The sequence below is a fragment of the Temnothorax longispinosus genome, chromosome 2 (assembly GCF_030848805.1).
Source record: "Temnothorax longispinosus isolate EJ_2023e chromosome 2, Tlon_JGU_v1, whole genome shotgun sequence".
NCBI classification, from domain to species: domain Eukaryota; kingdom Metazoa; phylum Arthropoda; class Insecta; order Hymenoptera; family Formicidae; genus Temnothorax; species Temnothorax longispinosus.
This window is the reverse complement of record NC_092359.1, coordinates 1,519,362-1,540,293: the sequence shown is the minus strand read 5'-3', so window position 1 is coordinate 1,540,293 and position 20,932 is coordinate 1,519,362. Positions and strand designations below refer to the sequence as shown.

At 37.1% G+C, this 20,932-nt stretch overlaps 2 protein-coding genes across 4 annotated transcripts in view; one reads left to right on the top strand and one right to left on the bottom strand.

Moving 5' to 3' along the window:
- LOC139808466 (facilitated trehalose transporter Tret1) overlaps positions 1-9,653 on the bottom strand; it is a 33,091-nt gene extending 23,438 nt beyond the window's left edge. For 2 of the 3 annotated variants that reach the window (XM_071770493.1, XM_071770492.1), the window contains exon 1: positions 2,149-3,859. Coding sequence is in view for 2 of the 3 variants with exons in the window: in XM_071770492.1 (XP_071626593.1) it covers positions 2,149-2,220 (72 nt within the window). In the remaining variant the exon portion in view is untranslated. Of the gene's footprint in view, positions 1-2,148; positions 3,860-9,497 lie in introns of those variants that run through there. The other variant, XM_071770494.1, reaches the window with a different exon arrangement.
- Positions 1-20,597, top strand: part of LOC139808472 (RING-box protein 2-like) — a 46,151-nt gene extending 25,554 nt beyond the window's left edge. The window contains exon 2 of the mRNA XM_071770504.1: positions 20,135-20,597. Within this exon, the coding sequence (XP_071626605.1) occupies positions 20,135-20,316 (182 nt within the window). The 3' untranslated portion in view covers positions 20,317-20,597. The remainder of the gene's footprint in view (positions 1-20,134) is intronic.
- The last annotated feature ends 335 nt before the right edge of the window (positions 20,598-20,932 follow it).

Sequence of the window (20,932 nt, the reverse complement as noted above, 5' to 3'; positions counted from 1 at the left end):
TTGACGCAAAAGATTTTATCGCATCTATTTTTAAACCGCCCGTACAGGATGTCCGAATTTAAATGTGGTTGACATGAGATAACGACATGAAATACTCGATTTGATTTCCGAAAAATAGATCGCTAATAAAAAAAAACACATTTATTGTGATTCCGTCCTACTTCTAGAAGAGAAGCGAGCAGAAGCGGCGCTTTCGCACTATTTTCTTATCTTCGATAAAATCAAGTACTCGCACGTCGACCCGATTGCTTTCGGAAAATTCCTCGTCCGTAACTCCGTTACGTAACTCCCCGCGCAGTGCGCCAGCACACCACACCCTGTACAAATATCCTGAAAAAGTTCACAGCGATAATCGGTCGGCGTGCGCGGCGATCTTCTCTAGATTTCATCGTTCCGAACGACGCAGTATCGATAGCGCGCGCCAGCCAGCCGCACGCGTAACGATTAATTTATTTTAATTTTATGAATCGACTCGCTTTTGTTTGCACGGTCGTTCACGCATAATAAATTCGTCGCGTCTCCTCGTGTCTCGGCCGAAATACGACGCGGCTCACGCTAGTCTCGCTAGTTTCTCTTGGCTGAACAATTCATTATGGTTACGTCCGCGACCTTATGCGCCGGATGCGCGCGCACAGCGATCGATATTTTCGCCGGGGCGTACAGAGCTGCATATGAACGCCGGTTATCCGGCGACCAGTGAAAATCGTCGCGGGCCACGAAATAACCGGAACTCGAGAACTCGGAATGGCTGGGTCTCGGCCGAAACCAACGGCGAGGTTTCGCGCGAGCGTGACTTCGGCTGTCTCGTGCGAGGCCTTTCCCTCCGGGGACCGAAACCGGTATGGTCTCGGTGAGCCAAAGATCTCCACGAAGCGCCACGAGGATGAATTCGCTCGAGCGAAGCAAGTTGCGCGCTCCTTCAACAGTTGTAGCTTCAAAAAATCGGATACGATGAAACTAGATCCCATACTTCCAATCTCTACACCTGTCCGCGCATTTCTCCGGCGTTTTGCAACGAGACGGAACGGCAATAGATAATGTGCATTTTTTGCAGACGAGCCCGTGCTGTTTTGAGATCGTATCGAACGATACCTAAAATCTCGCCGTTTCTTTCATTGCGAAAGCACGTAATGTAACGTAACGCGATTTCGCGATCGAGAGGGGGATCGTTATAGGCCGTGACTTTCCGAGCTAACATGCGATTTCCGCGCGTTAAATATAGATCCTTCGAAGCCGCAGTCGGGAATTGCAGACACGAGACGATAAGAACGACGCAAGAGACAAGAGAGATCAGCAGGCTCGAGAATGTGCGAGAATTGTTGGAATAAATGTGATAAATTAATCGCGGTAAATGTTCGATACCGCGATCGAGATATGAGACGGCAGAATTTTAGACCTTTCTCTTGGCGGAAAGCGAAGAAGGCGCATAAAATTACTGTATAGAAGTACGACGAAGAGATTCGCGGTATCTAGTTCCGAATAGTACGATTGACTAACGCGTGAAGCTCATCGCAATCAATTTTTCACCCTTTTTTTTATAAATCATTCCTACATTCCTTGAGCCGAGAAAAGATGTCATTGTTGCGGCCCAACGGTTCGTCATCCGCGATTTAGACGGTGCAAAAGCAAAGACAGTACGAAAACCTAATTGAAGTCATCAGACAATGACACGACCTGAGAAGAGAAAGGGGGGCAAGAGAAAGAGATAGAGAGAGAGGGTGATACAGAGGGAAAGAAGGAAAAGACAGGTCGGGAAAAGAGAGTCGAGGCCGGAAAGCCGAGAAAAAAAGCTGTCGTACAGGCGGCAGACGCCTGCCGCCGGTGCAATGGAAATTTCCACTGGCTTAAGGGTGGGGAAGAGGTAGGCGCAGAAGGAGATAGCGAACGGGAGAGAGAAAGAGAGAGAGCGAACGAGTGAGCGATCGAGCGAGTGCATGAGGCGAACGAGGGTGACCGTCGAGTGCGCCGGAGAGAAGGACGGCGGGCGCGGGCCGCGGAAACTGGCGGCCTGCCCCCGGTTCCTGCCGTGGAAACCGGACGCGGCTTGGCCGCGGAGAGAAACCTAGATGAAACGGACCGGGTGCCGCGTGCCGCAGGAGCGCGCGGCCTCCGTCACCCGGTGGATTTACCGCGCGCGCGGGGTCTTACCTTCGTTTTCGCGAAGGGCGGCAAGCATAGGGGCCATGGCTGCATCATCTGCCTCCTTTGGAAGCCGGGCATCCTGTCGTCGCGTAGGTACTGTCGTCGGTAGGGGGGAAGGGGAGAGATTGCCGAGCGCGGCTGTGCGGCTTTTCACACTCTCTCGCGGGCGAGTGCCGGCGACCCGCGCGGCTCGTGTGTCTCGTACGGCCAGCTGCTGAGTGTCGTCGTCGTCCTCGTCGTCGTTGTCGTTGTTGTCGCCGCTGCTGCTGCAATTTGGCTTGATATTGGCGTGAGCCTCAGTTGGTCGTAGTCGTGTGGGTTTATCGGTCGCTTATCTCGCCAAGTAGAATTATTCCTGGTTGCTCCGACTGGACTGCCCCTCGCGGCCGGCGCCGATGAGACGCCGGTGGCCGTCAGCTAGGTCGCGCGACTCCTCTCTCGTCGATGCGCGACCGGCGCGTGCAGTGCGCGCGGCAGTGCGGCTTGATCGGCCGGCGGACGCGTGCGTGGGTGATTACGCACGCAGGTGTATTACATGCGTGTGTGCGTATTCTTCGTTTGCGCGCGCGTACGTCGCAGCTGATCACACGTGGCTCTGTTGTGATCACCGCGAGCAGGACTCTCCGGGGCCTCCGGCGCCAAGTGACAGAACGTCGTCGTCGTTCGTCGACAGCAGCTGTGCGACCGAAACGCGTTTTCTCCCCGCGCGCCTTCGATCGATTGCGATTCGATACCGTGTCACGTCTATACGGTCAGCCCTCCGTTTGCGTGTGTGGGTGGTCGTTCGAGGTCAGGTGGGTGGTTCCGTCTGGTTGACGGATGGGTGGATGCGTGCGTGCGTGCGTACGTGCGTACGTGCGAGCGTTGCGCTGGTGCGTCGGTCGGGAACGTTGCGCCGGTTGCGCGCTGTGTTACGCACCCTCGAGTAACGACGACGTGACGCAGAGAACGATTGGAGCCTAAATGAGACCGTTTTGCGGGCCGCTACCCGTAGTACCCGTCTCTCGTTGATTCACCACCTCTACCGCACCACTACGCCGGCTCCGGTGTCGCGATATAGTGTACAGTTATCGGCCGTTATCGGCCTAGCTCCTGTTGCTCCCGTCAAATTTCTTGGAGAAGCTATACTGGGAGAAGGAGTCCCTGCCACGTGAGGAAATTCCTTTTCGCAAGAAATCGAATTTCCTTCTCTCCCTCTCTCACGATCACAGTTGTCCTTTTTACACCGTCGTTCACCGCTGCCTTGTGATGAGCGTGCGTCTCTCGCCGCCGCGTTTAGACAGCGGGGATATCCCTGGTGATGTGTCGCTCAAGATCAGGTTCAAGGATCTCGATTTATCTTCTCTGTTTTGTTTTTCTTATCGCCTTTTTCTATCCGATGTCTCGATATCTCCAGAAAGTGCCGCTTTGTTGTCGTTTTCGCGCCTCGTATTCGATTCCCTCGATCTTCCGATCGCTAACGCTACGACTCGGTTGGCATGGAAAAGTCTGGTGTTACGTGTGTTTTGGGGAACTTTGCTAATCGGTTCGGGGAGGTTTGTCTCTTTATACACACCGCTGCGGTATAAACCACGCCTCTTCGGCGCGTCCGTAGGAGGGGAATGCGTTTTCACGCGGCGAGGCGCGGTGCGACGCGACGCGACGGGAGGCACGCTGCGCGCGAATTTATCAGACCTCCTTGGCGAGGCCCGAGACCTCGGTATTCGTACTTGCCTCGAGCACAATACGAGAAATACGATGCTCCTCCTGAGCGGTTAGGCGCCGCGCGCCGAGTTGCATCAGATTTGATCATCTAACGACTAACCGGCTAGATATTAAATCAGCGCGGCGCCCGAAAGTTCCTTTCTGTTTTCTCTCTTTTGTTTTAACCGCGCAGTGTGCTCGATGATCAAAACGTCTGTTACGTTTCTATAATGACTAAAAACAATTCTCACTATAGTTTGTAATCTTTATTTTAGATGGCTTTATTTTCTTTTTTTTTCTTTACACATTTTTATCTTTAATAAACCTATTTATTGGCTTCCTTGGAATCTATTCAATAAACTTGACGATCTCACCAGTCCCTCTATACATTGGTCCTAAACAGATATCTGTTATATATCATAATGATTTAACCCTTATTCGATTTTACATGTTTTCGTAAAAATGCGAAAAGGGTTTCGAACTGAGTTCTTTCTTTTCTTATCAACATCTCGAGTTGTAACGTAGTTTGTTTTCGTAATTAATTATAAAATATGAAAAATGTTTAAAAATGGAATATTAATCAATTTAAGGAATATATAACGGCAATCATAGGTATATAAAGATTATGCATAATTGTTTTGATATTTTAATTATTATCGCGAAACTGAAAATATATAGTTTCGTTAATATTATGAAACATCCGCTAATAAATTGTCTATATTCCGAGTCCCTGATTTATCGCTATTGATACGTTTGGCTCCAATAAGCATAAATGGGACAGATTTTTTTAAATGAATATTCTTTAGCATCTTGTGAAAAAACATCTGTGTTTGTATTAATCGCCTCGTGAAATATGTTTCAAAGATGAAATAAATTACGTTTGTTACAGAACGTTACATTCTCACATTTCTCGTAGTTTCGCAGTACTATAAAACATTTTCGTGCGTGATGTAGAAAGAAATTTAAAGATTAAAGATTAAGAAGATATTTCGATCTAACTTCGAATATTAATAAAGATCAAGAAAGTTGCTTTACGAAACTATGCTCGACATTCAATTAACTATTTAAAATGTTACCAAAAGCAACATTTTTTTTCAACACAGGACATTTTCTTGTCGAAGTTTCGCGGAACTTAGCAAAATAGGAAAGAAACGTAAAGATAAAACAATTTGCTTTTCAAAAATTATCGTTGTACTATATATAGCTTTATTATTCAAGAAATATGAGAGATATATCTTGTGTTATGATAAAAGTGTCATGTATATTAAACAATTTTATAATGATGTATTATAATGACATTTGTAACATGATATAATAATATACTTGTTTTCCAACTATCAATAAGATCTTTCTGCAACGTATCGCTACATCGGTATGCGTGTCGTTATACATTTTCACGCGACAAGTTGCGCTGATCTCTCACATTTATCCCATTTCTACCTAATGTATTATACATTACTTACATTACTAGATACTGATCTCTTTGAAAGCCGCGCCATTCACGACGCTATCCCTGTGCACAATATGCATTTCACAGCGTTTGAAACGTTTGACTTTAAAATAAATTCGAAATAAATATATTCCTCCATATAAATCCGAATCCTGGTATCTTTATTTGGTCTCCTTATTTGTGTATCTAATCTCCAATACTAGAAGAACAATTACTATAGTAAGCAAGGTGCATTCCGTTTCACGCATAATGCATCATTTATCCTTGTTGTTCACCGAATATTAAACAGGGATAAATGATGCATTATATGCGCATCGGAATGTACTCATAGTCTGAAACAATTTTTGAATATATGAAGACTTCACAGAGGACAAGAAAATAATGCTTGGGTATTGGCAACTAAAAAATGAGGTATCTCATTTTCTATCAAATAATAATAATTGCAGAAAAAGTTGGATTTTTTTTGTAAGGCACGTAATTAATCGTAATGTGCGTCAGCCTAAAATAGATCTAAGAGGATATAAATAGTTTACATGTGTAATAAGTTAATTATACGCAAGTTCTTGAATTAAAGGATTGGATCGTTATAACGTATGGTGAATCAATGAGACATGAACTGAGCGACATGTATCGCATCGCGATTACATTTGTCGAGGTAGGTTCAAACGACGCAGTCTCGGTCGTTCATGGAAGGTTCGAGACGTCCGACCTCGTTCTACCATATATGCCAGTAGCCAGTCCTGTCTCCGTACACGCTTGTTGGCACGTACGCTTCACATCCCTGTCGTGGAAGTCTCGTACCGTACCTCTTCCTTCTGCCTCTCTGGCCGCAGATCCCTTTACACGCTCGCGTACGCAGCATTTGGCGGGATACAGATTCCTTTAATAATGTTCCTTTAATGTTCGTTCGGCATTTCTTCTGTTCACTGCTTGTTGGATACATATGAACTTCCTGTGTCTCTTATCACTCTGTATATCTATCATGCGTGCTAATATTTACACTCTTCTGTTTAGATTCATTAATGATAATTTGGTTTGTCAAAAGATACTAATAAGAAAAGCTCGAAAGTTGTTATTTCTTATAATAAGCAGCTTTCCTACCTAAATACCTGTTAGCGAATGCTCAGAATAGTAAATAGACATTGAGCTACTGCGGCCGCACAGGCCTTCAGCTTGCTATGTCACTTGATTCTCGGCAATCCGATCAGAGCTCTATTATCCTCGGCGCTTAGCCATTAGCAAATACCTAAATGAGAGAACAGGTAATAAAAAAGATAATTTCCGAGCCTTGCTGATAAACATGTTGGCTGATAAACAGTTTTCCTTTTGTTGCAGTAAACATTTATATAATGAATGTATATAATGAATATCTACGAGCGTAATATACCTATTGAATATAATACACAAATATCGTATCTCTTTTATTTTATGTATGTACATATTTTCTTCATATATGTTTTATATATATACATATATATGTGTGCGTGTGTATATATATATATATATATATATATATATATATATATATCTTTCATATATTCATATTTATTCTTATTTATTAGACTTAGAGGATTAATGCTTTTTTTTAATACCACACATCAATCACTTATCTTAAGCTTGTCTTCATCGAACATTGGACTTTGCACGATCAATTATCGCGCTAATCGATACTTCGGATATCCTCTTTTTTTTACGAAATTTTGGTGTGCCAAAATTTACCTGATGACTAGCGATAAGAACTTTTGCAACCGCGAATTGGTAATTATTGGTAAAGGAGAATATATCAATATATAATTGCTCCTGTATAAATTATAATTGCAATAATTGCAATTTATTATGCTATACAAAATTGAAGAATGTGCATATTATTTATAACACGTTTCTTTATTACATTTTTTAATTAAAAAGTAATAAGTTTTTAAATAAAAAAAGTTCTTGATGTTTCTCAATGTTTTTGTTACCTGATGATGTTAATAAAGTATAATTTTTATAAAATACAAATTCTACACTTTCTAGTGAAATAAAGAATATAATTTTGCTATTTAGTTGGGCTTCTGAACTATAAAGTGATTAATTGCAAAATGCCATAAGTGCGCATAATCTTTAACTTCTTAGTCAAGCAAAAAATAAGTATAGTGATCGATCACTTTAATATTAAGACTTAGGTTCTAAAATTTTCGAGAAAATTTTATAATAACTTGACTTTTTTTAGTTTAGTCTTTAATTATTTATGTCAATTAATATAATATTATATATTACTAAGTCGTTGCCTCGATTTTAAGGAAACTTAAAATGATTAAAAAATGCACAGATATACTTATGAAGCTCTTATTTCGACATTTCTGGATGCAGCGTAATCTTTCGTATTTCATTGATCGCAATTTCAACGATTTTCCTTCCGCTTTACAATCGCGGATGACGATCGCGATTTATCAGCATGGAAATAATCGATTAATCTACTTTTATCGTCAATATTGCACGTTATCTCCTGTCTGTCGAGAATGTAATAATCATTATCCACTTCTGTGCAGCATTTAAGACAGGTTTATGGTCCATGTGAACTCGGATCGGTTGTACTTGAGAAAAGAAAGTGATTGGCCGATTCACTTATATGTGCTGTCTATATACAAATTAGCTGCTAGATACTCGCAGTTCCGCAATTTGTATATTATTAAATAAACAAATAGTTATTTCTGTTGATGAAATTATTTCTATTGATTATAATTACTTATAGAAAAAGACATATTAAGGAATTTGCAATCTGGATTGTCATCTGCCTTTGCCGAGATATAACATCGAATATTAAATAATAATAAATGAACTTGTGTGTGTGTGTGTGTGTGTAACCGCTATGTGGAATAACACAAGTAATAGAAATATGGCTAATACGTTTGGACTGAGTCTTTATGCTTAATAATTCGAATATTAAAATTAAATAAAGTAATTGAAATTTTCGTACAGAATAATTGATTCTCGTTTATCAAAAATATAATTTTCTTGTTGTGCTATTCACATAGCATTTCATATATTTATATGTATTGCATTTGTTCCATTATTTAAAATATCATCTTATTGCTGTTTGAATCAAATATGCCGATGCGTCACTGCAGACAATGATGTGCATTCTTTCTAGTGATGTTTTATATTAACAAAGATGAGAGCTCTCAAGTGTAAGAGCGCCAGTCAAAGGTCTTCAAATGACACCCACCCCATTTTTGGAACGATTCGTATCATACCGCATTGCAATACATCATGTTTTGAATGCTATATGAGTTTGTCGAACATGCGTTTAGGTGAAACGATTATATAATCTTATCATATACATTTATTTCATATTTTCTACGATCCATCACATATTAATATTGATATTAATGTGAAATTTGTGTAAAACGATTCGAAAATACATCGAGCAAATTTAGATCGATCTTTAATAGCTTTTTAATAGCTCGGTGCATCAAAATAATTGTAAAATTAATTGCATAGAAATATAGATAATAAGAACTATGATAAGTATTAGAGAAACAGAAAAAATATATTAAAAATTTATAAAAAATTTTGTTATATCTATATATGATATTATTAATTGAGTTATTAGTTATGTATGAGTATTATTAATAGACCATATATTACGACAGAATTTATTCAACACAAAAAGTTCTAGTTCAAAGCATTTTTAGCAAAGAATGATGTTCAGGTTCGATAATTCCAACTCGTAATAATGACACACACAGAACAGAAACACATTAAGACATTGTCTGTATAAGCGACTCGGTTTACTGCAAGATAATAAAAAACTTGCGCTAAAAAAGTGTCATTGACAACGCTTAGTTTCGAATTTTTATTATAAAACAGTTGTAGGATTGAAGAATATATATATAATAAAATAGATATTTCTCTGATTCTCACAAGAAACGATAGTACACCTGCTAATGTTTTCGCAAGAAAAATTACTTATATGAAAATATATTAACAAAAATGATTGCATATGAATGAAAACGGTAATGATGCAAGATAATGAATTTTGCGTAATCGTTATTTTTGGATTTTTGGAAGATTTATCGCTATTTACAAAAAAAAATTATCGCTATTTCCAAAAAAATTATTTATTCTAAAAAATCACGGTTGAAAATTTAGGCATTGATAAGTTGTTATGAATTTGACTATTGATTTGAGTGATGAATATCGAATATTTGTCAAAATATTTAATTTAAAAAAATCTTACCATTTTCTCGAAATAATGAAGTCTAAGTAGAGTTAAACCTGTGCCTGATTTGATGTTGCCACGTGTAGAATTGGAAATTTCGAGATATCGCGAAAACTTTATTCGTATTCTCGTGCATATCAGCGAGGAACGAACAAGCGCAGTCTATCTCGCTGCTGTTACTACTGCGTACTATGCAAAGCACACTATGCAAAGCACACTTCTAAAGTAACCACAACGCATCCCGATAAGGTATTCATATTCATTCGTTTTCCATTTCCCACTTTTAAACGTGTTTACGTAAGCGGGATCTGCGCAATGTTGATCCCAAATTTATAATACTTTGGCAAGTTCGCGTGCACTTGGATGCATCGAGAGTTATTTGTTTTCGTGCAAGCCCTTACGCATAAACTCTTCGACCTGCAAACAAATGCAACGTGATTTTTCGTTTCTGCTAACATGCAGATATAAAAATCCAGAATTATTATCATCAGCTTTAAATGCACGCTAAAAAATTTTAGGATTAAAAGAAAATTATCTTTGATAGTGTATATTATATTTTGTTAAATACCATTTCGGTAAACTTTATGTTATCTATTAACCATTTTTTTAGTATACGTTTTCCATCGTGGTTTTTTAAAATATTTATGATGCTATTGGTTGAATCAATATAGATGTATTTTTTAAATTAAAATTTCTATATTTTACGCATCGATACATTACATATATTATAGTAATAGATATTTATTACAATAATATTCAATTTTTCAAAAAAAAAAAATGTTTTTGATGACTTTTACTAATAAATCTCTTTACAAGAGGCAAATTTCCTATCGCATATGATTCTCTGCTTCTTTAAACACAATGGAATATTCTCCTCTTTATCTATTTGAAGTTGATGCGAAAATGCGTTAGTAATCTTTTCTAACAACTTCAAACGACGAGTTCTGCCGGTAAGTTTCCTATGTTGTTCCCGCGAGGACGAAGGTCAGGAATAAGCGTGCACTACCGGAAAGTGCGTAGAGCATTTTTAGTTGACATTGGCAGAATGTCAGCATTTCCTTTTGTTAATGCGATTATCTGCGTATCGCTCATAAAGCCTAAATAAATTGATTGACGTAAATAGTACTACGCTGTTTACGGTGACTTACGAAAGGTATTCTACCGTTCAATAATATATTCCCACTGTTTAATTTATATTTACAAATGAAATTTGCATGCGTGAAACTCAAGAGGATCCATATTCTCATTATACATATTTAAACATTGAGTGTGGGACTAGTGTCGAGTCGTTTAATATGAATCTACAGCTGGGAGACGAGAATATTGAGAGTCAAGATTGCGAGGAAATATTGTCATGATAAAATGAAAAATCGCGCACAAAGAATTATATGCTGCAGAATCGCAATAAATGTACAAATAAATAGAGCGGTAATTTTCTTTTTTTTGTGATACTATGAATTGTGGCTTACAATTAGTATGGGAAAACTCTTAGCCGTTGTAACACGAATTATTTTGATCAGTCGATATAAAATTAAATATATATCTACTGAGCAATATAAAATGTAATTAAATGTAACAGAATTCACATAATAACTAAAACGTGTGATTTCTCGTGTAAGAATAATTCAAAACGTAGAATAAAGCGTTTTATTTCTGAATATTTTAATTTTCTAGTCTTATTTATATCTATATTGGAACAAGATAAATAATATAAAATGAAAAAAATGCTCTTTACAAACGTACATCACATGTGGATATTTGCGTGTTTGTCATTGTATATAAGTCGCAAGGTGTTTTAGTATCTCGTCTACATATATGTTGACTAGAGTTATTGAAAAATGCAAAACACTTTATTATGAATATGCGTGCTCTGCTCTATCTTGAGTTACTTGAATATCAATTCAAATTATTTTTTTTATTCCGTTTGTTCCTTTGCGCAGCAAACCTGTCTAACGATAACGATTGCCATGTGAGCTTTAATTAATTACTCAAGATGTCACGCATAAAGCGAGACGCAGTTGAAGAAGAATCATTCCCTTATGCAAGATTCCTTTTCTTATTGTGAGATGAAGTCTTGGAGTTCACGATTATGTCACCCAAATTGTCATGTGAAAGAATCTTTTATATGTGCACTTTTTAATACGTATATAAAATAATATATTATGATAACCACACATATTATCATCGCTAAATATGGCTGGTTTTTACGGGTCGCGCATTTTCTTTCGGCTGTCTGTTCTTGAGCTAATCCAGTATCTTGCCCAGTGAATTATCGATGGAATTTTGTCTATTTTAGAAAATTCTCAATTTTTTAATAATAAATATCTTGATAATATAATTTTAATTTTGCGAATAAATGAAGCTGTGAAATTGGAATTCTTTCGCGTGAAGCTTGCTTTTAATATTGGATCTGCAGAGTGCACCAGGACAGACAGCTAATTCCAGGACGGTATAACCGTTGATATAAATTTGCATTTGCATAGCATTGCGCGTCTGCATGCTTTGCAGTTCGCACATTATCTAATGTTTACTTATTTGAAGGCGCGACGCGCTGTCTTTTGAAGGCTCGTGTCCGTCTTTTCTCTCATCTTTATCTACGAAGTTCGAGCAATGTCGATGTCACGTCGTTATCAAGGCGGCGGTAGTCGTGAACTTGACCCGTGCCGTTTCGTTCGCGTCTCCTCGGCATGACGTGGGGATCTGGCCGCGAGCTTACGAATGCTCGCACGTGCATTGATTGCGCTCGCACGCGTCGCTCGCGAGCCCGCTCGTGCAATCGGGCACCGCGCCGTTCTACGGTCGTCCGTACGTACGAGCTCTTTTTCCCTCGATGATCCCCTCGTCGTTATATATCACGGCCGAATCACGATTGATCGGGGTTAACTGACGAGACGGTTGACATTGTTAACGACCGAGGAAAAGTACCTGCCAAAGCTTTCGCCAGGATTGCATTATTATGGCGTGAAAATGCCGCGAAAAAAATGCACTTGTGCAAGAAGGTCTTTTTAAAGAAGACTTTAAAGAGGAAAATTTTGATAACCTCCCCTCTTCTTCTCGAGAAACGGAGTGAGAAATGTGATCTCACCAGCAATTCCTGATCTTAAGGAAATATTGAGGAAATAAATATTGTTGGTAACTGGGTTTAATGATGAGATCTGTCGAAATTTTTTGAAATGATTGCATAGCGATTTGTCTTGTATCATTGTGCAATAGCAATTACTCATCACGATGTCGCGGTCTGTGCAGATTTTTGTAATTCAAGTTAGAACGTTTTTCGCTTAATTTGGAAGTGATAATCATCGGTACTCTTCCAGAAGTGTTCTTACGCAATAATTTACGTAATTGATTTCGTAGTTTTCACTTGGGCGTGAATGACGGAGAAGACTTTTCCGCGAAAATTAGGGCAATTTGCCTGTTCGCACTTGGTCGATACTGCGACGAATCGGGAAAACAAAGACGATAAGTTTTGCCTCTAGGAAGAGCCACACATATGACGCAAGACGGGCTGACTATTAACACAACCAACGGGCTAAGTTGTTAACACGACCAAAATGTGGAGTGTCCTTCGGTCAAAGAATCCAAGTTTCCGGAGTGTTCAAGAGCAACGGTTAATTATAAAATTATATTGTCTAATTTTATTAAATAATAATTATTAAATACGCTATATTTACAGGTGCCTTTTTGCTTTATTAAAATTCTACGTGATATCTTCTCAAAATGGTAAAATTAAATTTACCGTTCTTGACGATAGCGACTTGAGCACGTAACGTCTTCCGGCGTTCATTTGTTTTCTTGTGGCGAACACTTCGATAAAGCCGTATAACAACGTCTAAAAATAAAGTTTTCTACGCTTCTCGTTAATCGATTGTTCCATAATTAGACCAAGTGCGATCCTATCACCTCAAAGGCCAATCCGGCTCGATGAGCCCAATAATAGCACACGGCGGCAATTAAACTGAGCAAGGAGCCTCGGCTTGGCGTTTTTCTCGAATACTCGATTGATTAATACACGTCATTAATGCATACGATTGCTACATCGATAAGTATCGGCCATTCCGTGATGCATATTCCCGTACGTATTTGCGAACAGCAACGAGCACGGCTCATCATCCACATCGTACGATAACTTATCCCGGGGAGGCGGCTCTCGATTTATTTCAACCTCGCGATTCTATTTGCGGCTACGCGGAATTCATGCAATGTCCGTCCACGACGGAACATCCGTCATCATCGTGAAAACGCTATCAGCTTTTTTTACACGTTGAACGAGAGCGCAAGGATGAGTCCGCCAATACGATTGTTATACATGAAATTCGCATCAGGGTGAGCGCGTTTCTTGATGAACTTGAGGATATGTTCCTAGTGATAACGCGACTACCGCTCTTCCCGCAACAGGAAAAGGAGTTTGATAATTAATTGACACATTACAAACAGCGTGAATAGCGTATCTATCCCGTGATATGGACGGTCGCGTTAAAATTTCCGCGCGACGCATTCGCAGTTTAATTCGACATATTGCGACCGTTTGACCGTCAACCCATCGATAATGATATATCGTGCGGATTAAAGAAACCATGCGAGGCTTACAACGAGCGCTTGATGAACGGAATCGTACAAGGATGTTATATCGCGAGCTGCCTTTTATTATGTGATTAATGCACATTAACCTTATATGTTAATGCGCAGATATAGATGAATTACGCTGAATCTTATTGATCCGGAATTGCCGAATCTCCAAGAATTTCTTTTATTAGAACTTCTTTTAAAGATTTATTAGATATTTTTTTTAAGTTAGATTATTTGTTATTGTTGGCACTCTAACATTAATATAGTAATTAGAATTGTATGTTTGAGAGGCTGCTTATTTTAATAATTTATGATATTTTATCTTTTATTACAAAAAATAGATTAATTGCATTTATCGATGTTTGATAATTTTGTTGATGATATCTAATAGATAATATATCGATAATAATATTTAATAATCAATATCGGTGCAAATCGATATCATCCGGCGTTAGTCGCACCATTCTTGGATAATAATTCTAGGATATTTTACGTAACTTGATAACGTAATTGTATTAATTAAATGTCTGAATGTTTTGAATTAAAAAATGTTTTAAATTAAATGTTAATCTATTCTTGCAGAAAGCATTTTGTTTAATTATAAAAGATAGTCAAGAGAAATATCGATATGTTTGGTAGGAAAAAATTTACTTTTAACTACAATACCGCATTGAATTTAGCATTTTCAATTGTTTATCATGATGAATTGACTACAATTGTTTAATGCTAACGTAACGTCCGTGAATATATTTTAATGGAATATTAGTGCACACGAAATGATTTTCATTTCCTTCGCGACCTGTAATTTGGACTTTTCCTCTAGCACCGTCGTATATAGCACAACGAGATTATTACTGAAGTAAAAATATTTATAAATAAAAACTGCAGAAGAGAGCGTGTTAATATGTGAATATATCATCGATGGCTTTCTTGAGATTTATTATACATATATTAATATATTTATATAAGTTTGAAAGTGTCGCGCACAAAAGTTAAAGGGCCAAAGTGATCGTTGAAATGAAACGTTCTGCGTATGCAACCTGATTTAATCAAAATATATTGCCGGTCGTTACGTCAGTCATAATATGATTGAAGTAAATTCATCATGACGCAACGCGTTACTTACACGCTGGCAACAATGTTATAAGATTCAATAATGCTGATAAGCTTGGAAAATTCCAAGAGATCCATTATCCGACGCAATAGGATGAAGAATACAGGATGTATAGCTATTAACTACAATGTAATCGTTTAAGTAGTGCATCATTGTGCGATATTCCAGGAACGTATACTTACAGATTTCGACTTGTACTTCGTAAAAGTCTATTCAGAGATATATAAAAAGGGATTGCCCCACTCCATGTTTTCAGGATCTCAATATCAAGCTTCAGGAGCTACTTCTTTGGGCAAACTCATAAATTAATAACGTATTTTTTTTACTTTACATTGTTACTTAGCTATTTGTGTCATTTGAAAATTTATATTAGATGAAATTTTATATTAGATTATTTTTTATAAAAAAATTAGATAAGTCGTAATACTTTCGCTCGCCTTTATCAGCGGATTAGAGATGCGCCGGGATTCACTGAGGCCATCAACAAACACCTTCAGCAGTCAGCATATTAATGAATAATGGCTGCTCCCGAAATTTTTTGTAAGCGAGAAAAACCTCTCACCCTCCAATATATATATTTGATATTTAAGATTTTTATCCTGAAAATCTAATTTGAAAATCTCGACAATCTTCACACCTTCAATGTGCGTGCGGCCCTGAGATCGAACAATTACATATGTGTGTGCTTATCGCGTCAATCGTTCTCGTCGCCGGCGCCTTCGTCGCCACGATTAATTGGCCCAATGGTTTGCTTGGGTCTGGGGGCGCGTCCAGCATGTTGCACCGATCCCCCGGAGGGGGTCAACAAGAAGTTTGCACCCATCGCGACTCTTTGTCTCTCTCTCTCTCTCTTTCTCTCTCTCTTTCAGTCTCGCAACCTTTCTAGAATGATCGTCGTGAATTAATCGACGAAGCGTCAGCAGACGCCGAGATAACGACGGAAATTTCTTTCTTGTCAATCGAGTCAACCTTGATTGAGTTGTATCGGTGTCAACAAATCGGCGAGCGCACTAACTCGAGAGGATAAATCTATGTGAAGTTAAGGGCAGGTCGTGGTTTTCTTTCTGTTTTTTTTTTTTCTTAAGAAACTCGTGCATTGAAAAAGATTTTTTATTTCTTATGCAGATATTTATCATGAAAACTTAGAAAGGGTTGGAAGAGGATAATATTCGCTCTGATGTAAAGAACGAATTGGAGCAACTTTGTGATATTACTTTTTTTTCGAAGAGATAGATTTGAGCAATAATATTGTAGTATCTTTCACGTTAATATTTTTTGTTGAAAATTATTATATACTTTTAAATATTTTTAAATGTATTTTTAGCAAAACATTTTTACAATATTTTTATCTACACTCTTTTTTACTTTTTATATTTTTTAAAAAGGCGCTGTTTAAAAGTGACATTTATAAGAAGGAGAAAAAAAAGACTGAGTCCGGCGAGCACTCGCAGCATTCACAATGCATCCTTATGTATATGCAACTTTATTGTGTTATGTTTTGTACTCTTATCCGGAACTACGCCGATTGACGTTCTTCTATACATTCGCGACATATCAAATTGTTAGCAATCATACGTGGTAATTATGTTGTTAGACACGTTAGATATAACCTATGAAATTTTACCAGATATGCTATACAATCGTACTGACACATGCAACATCGAACAACACTCGATATCGCTTCGTGTCGAGGTATGACGAGATCCCTTGGTTGGGATGATCGCGTACTTTTTATTATCGGGATAATCGAGGGAGAAAATTAGATAAACATACAAACACAACTGCTTCTGTTTGACCAACTGTTTTATCTCTTAACTTGAATCCTAATATTTGTCAACTTCGTGACACTTTTTTCCAGCTTTTCGTCGTAGCAGATGATTTGCTTAGCAAGTTTTTATGTTGAATTTTCATTATCATGAGTATATAATGGTAAAATATTGTACAATATTGTATGATATGATATGAGATTATAAAACTCTCATGAGCATTGAATAACGCATTTTTTCCATTACATTGTTATCTAGTTATTTAAGCTGTTACTCAGAATTTTATATTATAATGGCATTTTATCTTTTAAAAACGTTTTAGAAAATTTTGATAGCGCCGGTCACCAGTGACCACCCGAACGCCATTTAAAAGTTATAGAAGGTCACGGATGATCATTATGGCAGTCGATGTGTTAAATAGGTATTTAAACGATGTGCAAAGAAACAAATATTTGATTAAAATTATTATATTAAACATTTTAAATATGTGTATTCATACACACACACACACACACACACACACACACACATATCGTTACTTAAATCTAACTTATAAATGTGCTGCGTTATATGTATGAATTCGTGGCCTTAGTCTGTTATAAGCACGAAATTAAATTTTAGCGTATCTCACTGAATCCACTGACTCTGTTGACATCTGTTGGCAACAGATCACTAAAATGAATCACTCTGTCAAGGTAAAATGATATATTTTATACACATGCAAGTCCAAAGCTGAACAATTTGTTCATCTTGGACTCAGCATGAATTTAATGCTCCTATTTAATGATTTAACAATTATTTATGCAAACATATGCGAAGATAATTAAAAGCTTTTCTTTAAACAATATCTTATGGATTTATATATTCACTAAATGAATTTATGAGAGAGAGTAAACTGTAAACTGTCAATTAACATAATTCGAATGTAATATTAGGCAAATAGTCGTTTACTATAATAATTATATGACTTTTTACAGCAATTGTTATAAGCGCAAAGATATATTTATTTATGTGATATATTTATTTGCTACGATTGACATTGCTTATTAATTGACATGTTGGAATTTAATTTTGTTAATCGTAAAATTATCGAACGTTTATGTGTATTTTTCCATTCATATTATGTGGAATGCAAACAACGCAGCATTTGTTACGTGCGTCGTACGAATTATCGACGTTTCACACACTCTGCGCTTTATCGACTGTTTGTTTATACATTATCGTACATTATATTTATCGTCGGAAAGTAGATAGAAGTAGAAATAAATTCGTGATTTGCTTTTTCTATTATTAGACATTAATGTTCGAGTCTACGTGCTTTTATCATGTTTATACGAACAATTTGCTTTCAAGCAGCCACGTTTTATGGGTATTGAGTCACGTTTAGCCACGTAGTAAGACAGTAGATCGTGCGAAGACCGCAGATCACCTTGCATGTTTATCTCCTCAGCGCCATCGTGATACGCGCCGTCTCTTTAATTCTAAAGATTTCGATGGGAAACAGGAGAAAAAAAGTGTCTCGTGTATGTTCTTCAGTATTCTTCCGTTCATCATGGAATGTCTGGCTTGCGTGCGATTATGCTGCGTTTCTGCTGAACGAGCACGTTTACGTTTCACGGAAACGATTTTGATAAGGGATGAACGTGACACCACGCGAAAACCGCACGTAGACGTAATACATAGCGGCAAATCATGAAGATCAGCACGTAATTATCCGTTGAATACAAAAATTACTATTCGTATTTGTACGGTTTTATTCCTTTATTATGCTTTAAAGGAATTTTTAAGAAATGGAAAAAAACGAATCCACACAAAGAAAATATCGAAAATGAGTATATATGTAATAAGAATAATTTTTTTTTCTGAAGTCCCAAAGGTTTTCTGTGTGATGGTATATATATTGTATTTAATACAATATGATTTATTTTCTTCTATAAACAAAGAAAATTACTGGAACGTTTTGAACTACAAAAAGTTTTTATCAGCCATAAAACAAATTAATTAATAATAATAACAGAGAAAAGAGTTAGGATAGGTGAAGTAAATAAACAATGAATACATAGATAAATTAATATATTATAACTAAATAAAAAATAGAAATTAAGTGAACTACACGAATTGCAAGTATAATTCGATCATTTTATTGGTTACAATAATATTCTTATCGCTCGTTTATTGGCCCTTTCGCGCGACATAAAGTAAAACTTTTCTACGATTGCATCAACTACGCAGAATTTGAATGTGACGCAAATGATAACACAGTTAAATAACCTTATCATCGGAATTTGAATGGCGAACAAAGCGCGTTTATTGTGTTTGACAATTAAGCCTTTAATCGCGTTAATAGCAGCGTCTGTCCTTTTGCGCGAATTATTTTTTATTTTTATATAAAACGTATGCAACGTTATATATACAAAGGACTCGCGGAAAAGTTTTCTAAAGTAATGCAATTTTTCTGTAATCGTCTGTTTCACTCTATGAATCTAAAATCTTATACTTAAATTGTCATTTTTCAATTGTTGCCTCGGCACGCGAGATCGCGACATATCATTTACACGTGCGACTGATTTTAGCGAAGACTTTTTATCACCTCTTAATATCTCGTTAATATTTAACCACGTTCGAACTTCGAACGTCGCGTGCGTCACTGTAACCATCATTTTTGAAATATTTTATGCCACTCTCTCTTAAGCATAAATTGAGGTACAAAGATCAATTTAGATTGTTGTTTAGCATAATTCGCTAATCACAATACGTCGAACAGAAAATTAATCCTTAACTTTTCTACATTTTGTATACCTATGTGTATTTGCGCGCAAAAATTTATTTCTAAAATTAGATAAAATTAATGTACAAAGTAAGAATTTTTTTTATAATTAAAAATATAGAAGAGCTTTAATTATTTTTAATTTATTTCTTTAACAATCACTCTTTAAACATATATTACTTGTGATTATAATAACCGAATTGTAGTAGCATTAGTAGTCCAGATTTCGAATTTCGATATCTCAATATATTTCAACTGTCTCTCACGTTAATCACCAAGATATCGAATATAAAGATTTAAAATTATAAAAAATGACGATCTGCATTAATATTTTTATTAAGAAAAAATTTACTCCAAATTTTCCGGCTACGATTTACACTTCCCGTCCTGTGACGTTCACACAAATAATGATATTCATCGACGCTTATTTTTTAATTTCCAGATGCCTGCTTACGGTGCCAGGCAGAAAGTAAGAAGGAGGTTTACGGCCGGCAAGACTGCGTGGTCGTTTGGGGCGAGTGCAACCACTCGTTCCATTACTGCTGCATGTCACTTTGGGTCAAACAGAACAATCGTTGCCCATTGTGCCAGCAGGAGTGGTCTATCCAACGAATGGGAAAGTAATCCTTACGTACGCCAGCCACTAATTTGACCGCAGCCTCTAATTTTTTTCTCGCGACTATGCAACCGTATCGCAATCGTATGCAATCGTAATTAATTACGATGAATTCACGCTATCGAGAAGTTACACGTTGTAACGCCTAGCTGCGTTAACTAGTGTTGAATTTATTTTTTTTTTTTCTGGAAATCTTCGCAAGTGATAATCAAAGTCATCTGATACCTTAGGCAAGGATTATTTTATTGTAACATATAATAATGTTTAATAAATACTTGTATATAAAATACGTGATTGCCATTCGAAACTTGCAAATTATAAAATTATTGCCTCTCTTTCTTGTAAACTTTGTATAAAAGTTATTTTCTTTTTATCACTATAATGTATATATTTGAATATGACTGTTTTTTTATTGCACAGAATTTATTATTTCATTTATGTATTAGTGAGTTGATAAACCCAAATCTTGTCTCTTTATAAAATATGAAATTTTAATTTTAATAGTTATTTAACGTAACTTTAAATTCCAAACGATTAAATCTCAAGAGTTAACTTAATTTTTAGATACCTGAGTTAAGTTTAAATTAATGAAAGTAATATTTCACAGAACCCTTTTCCAGATTT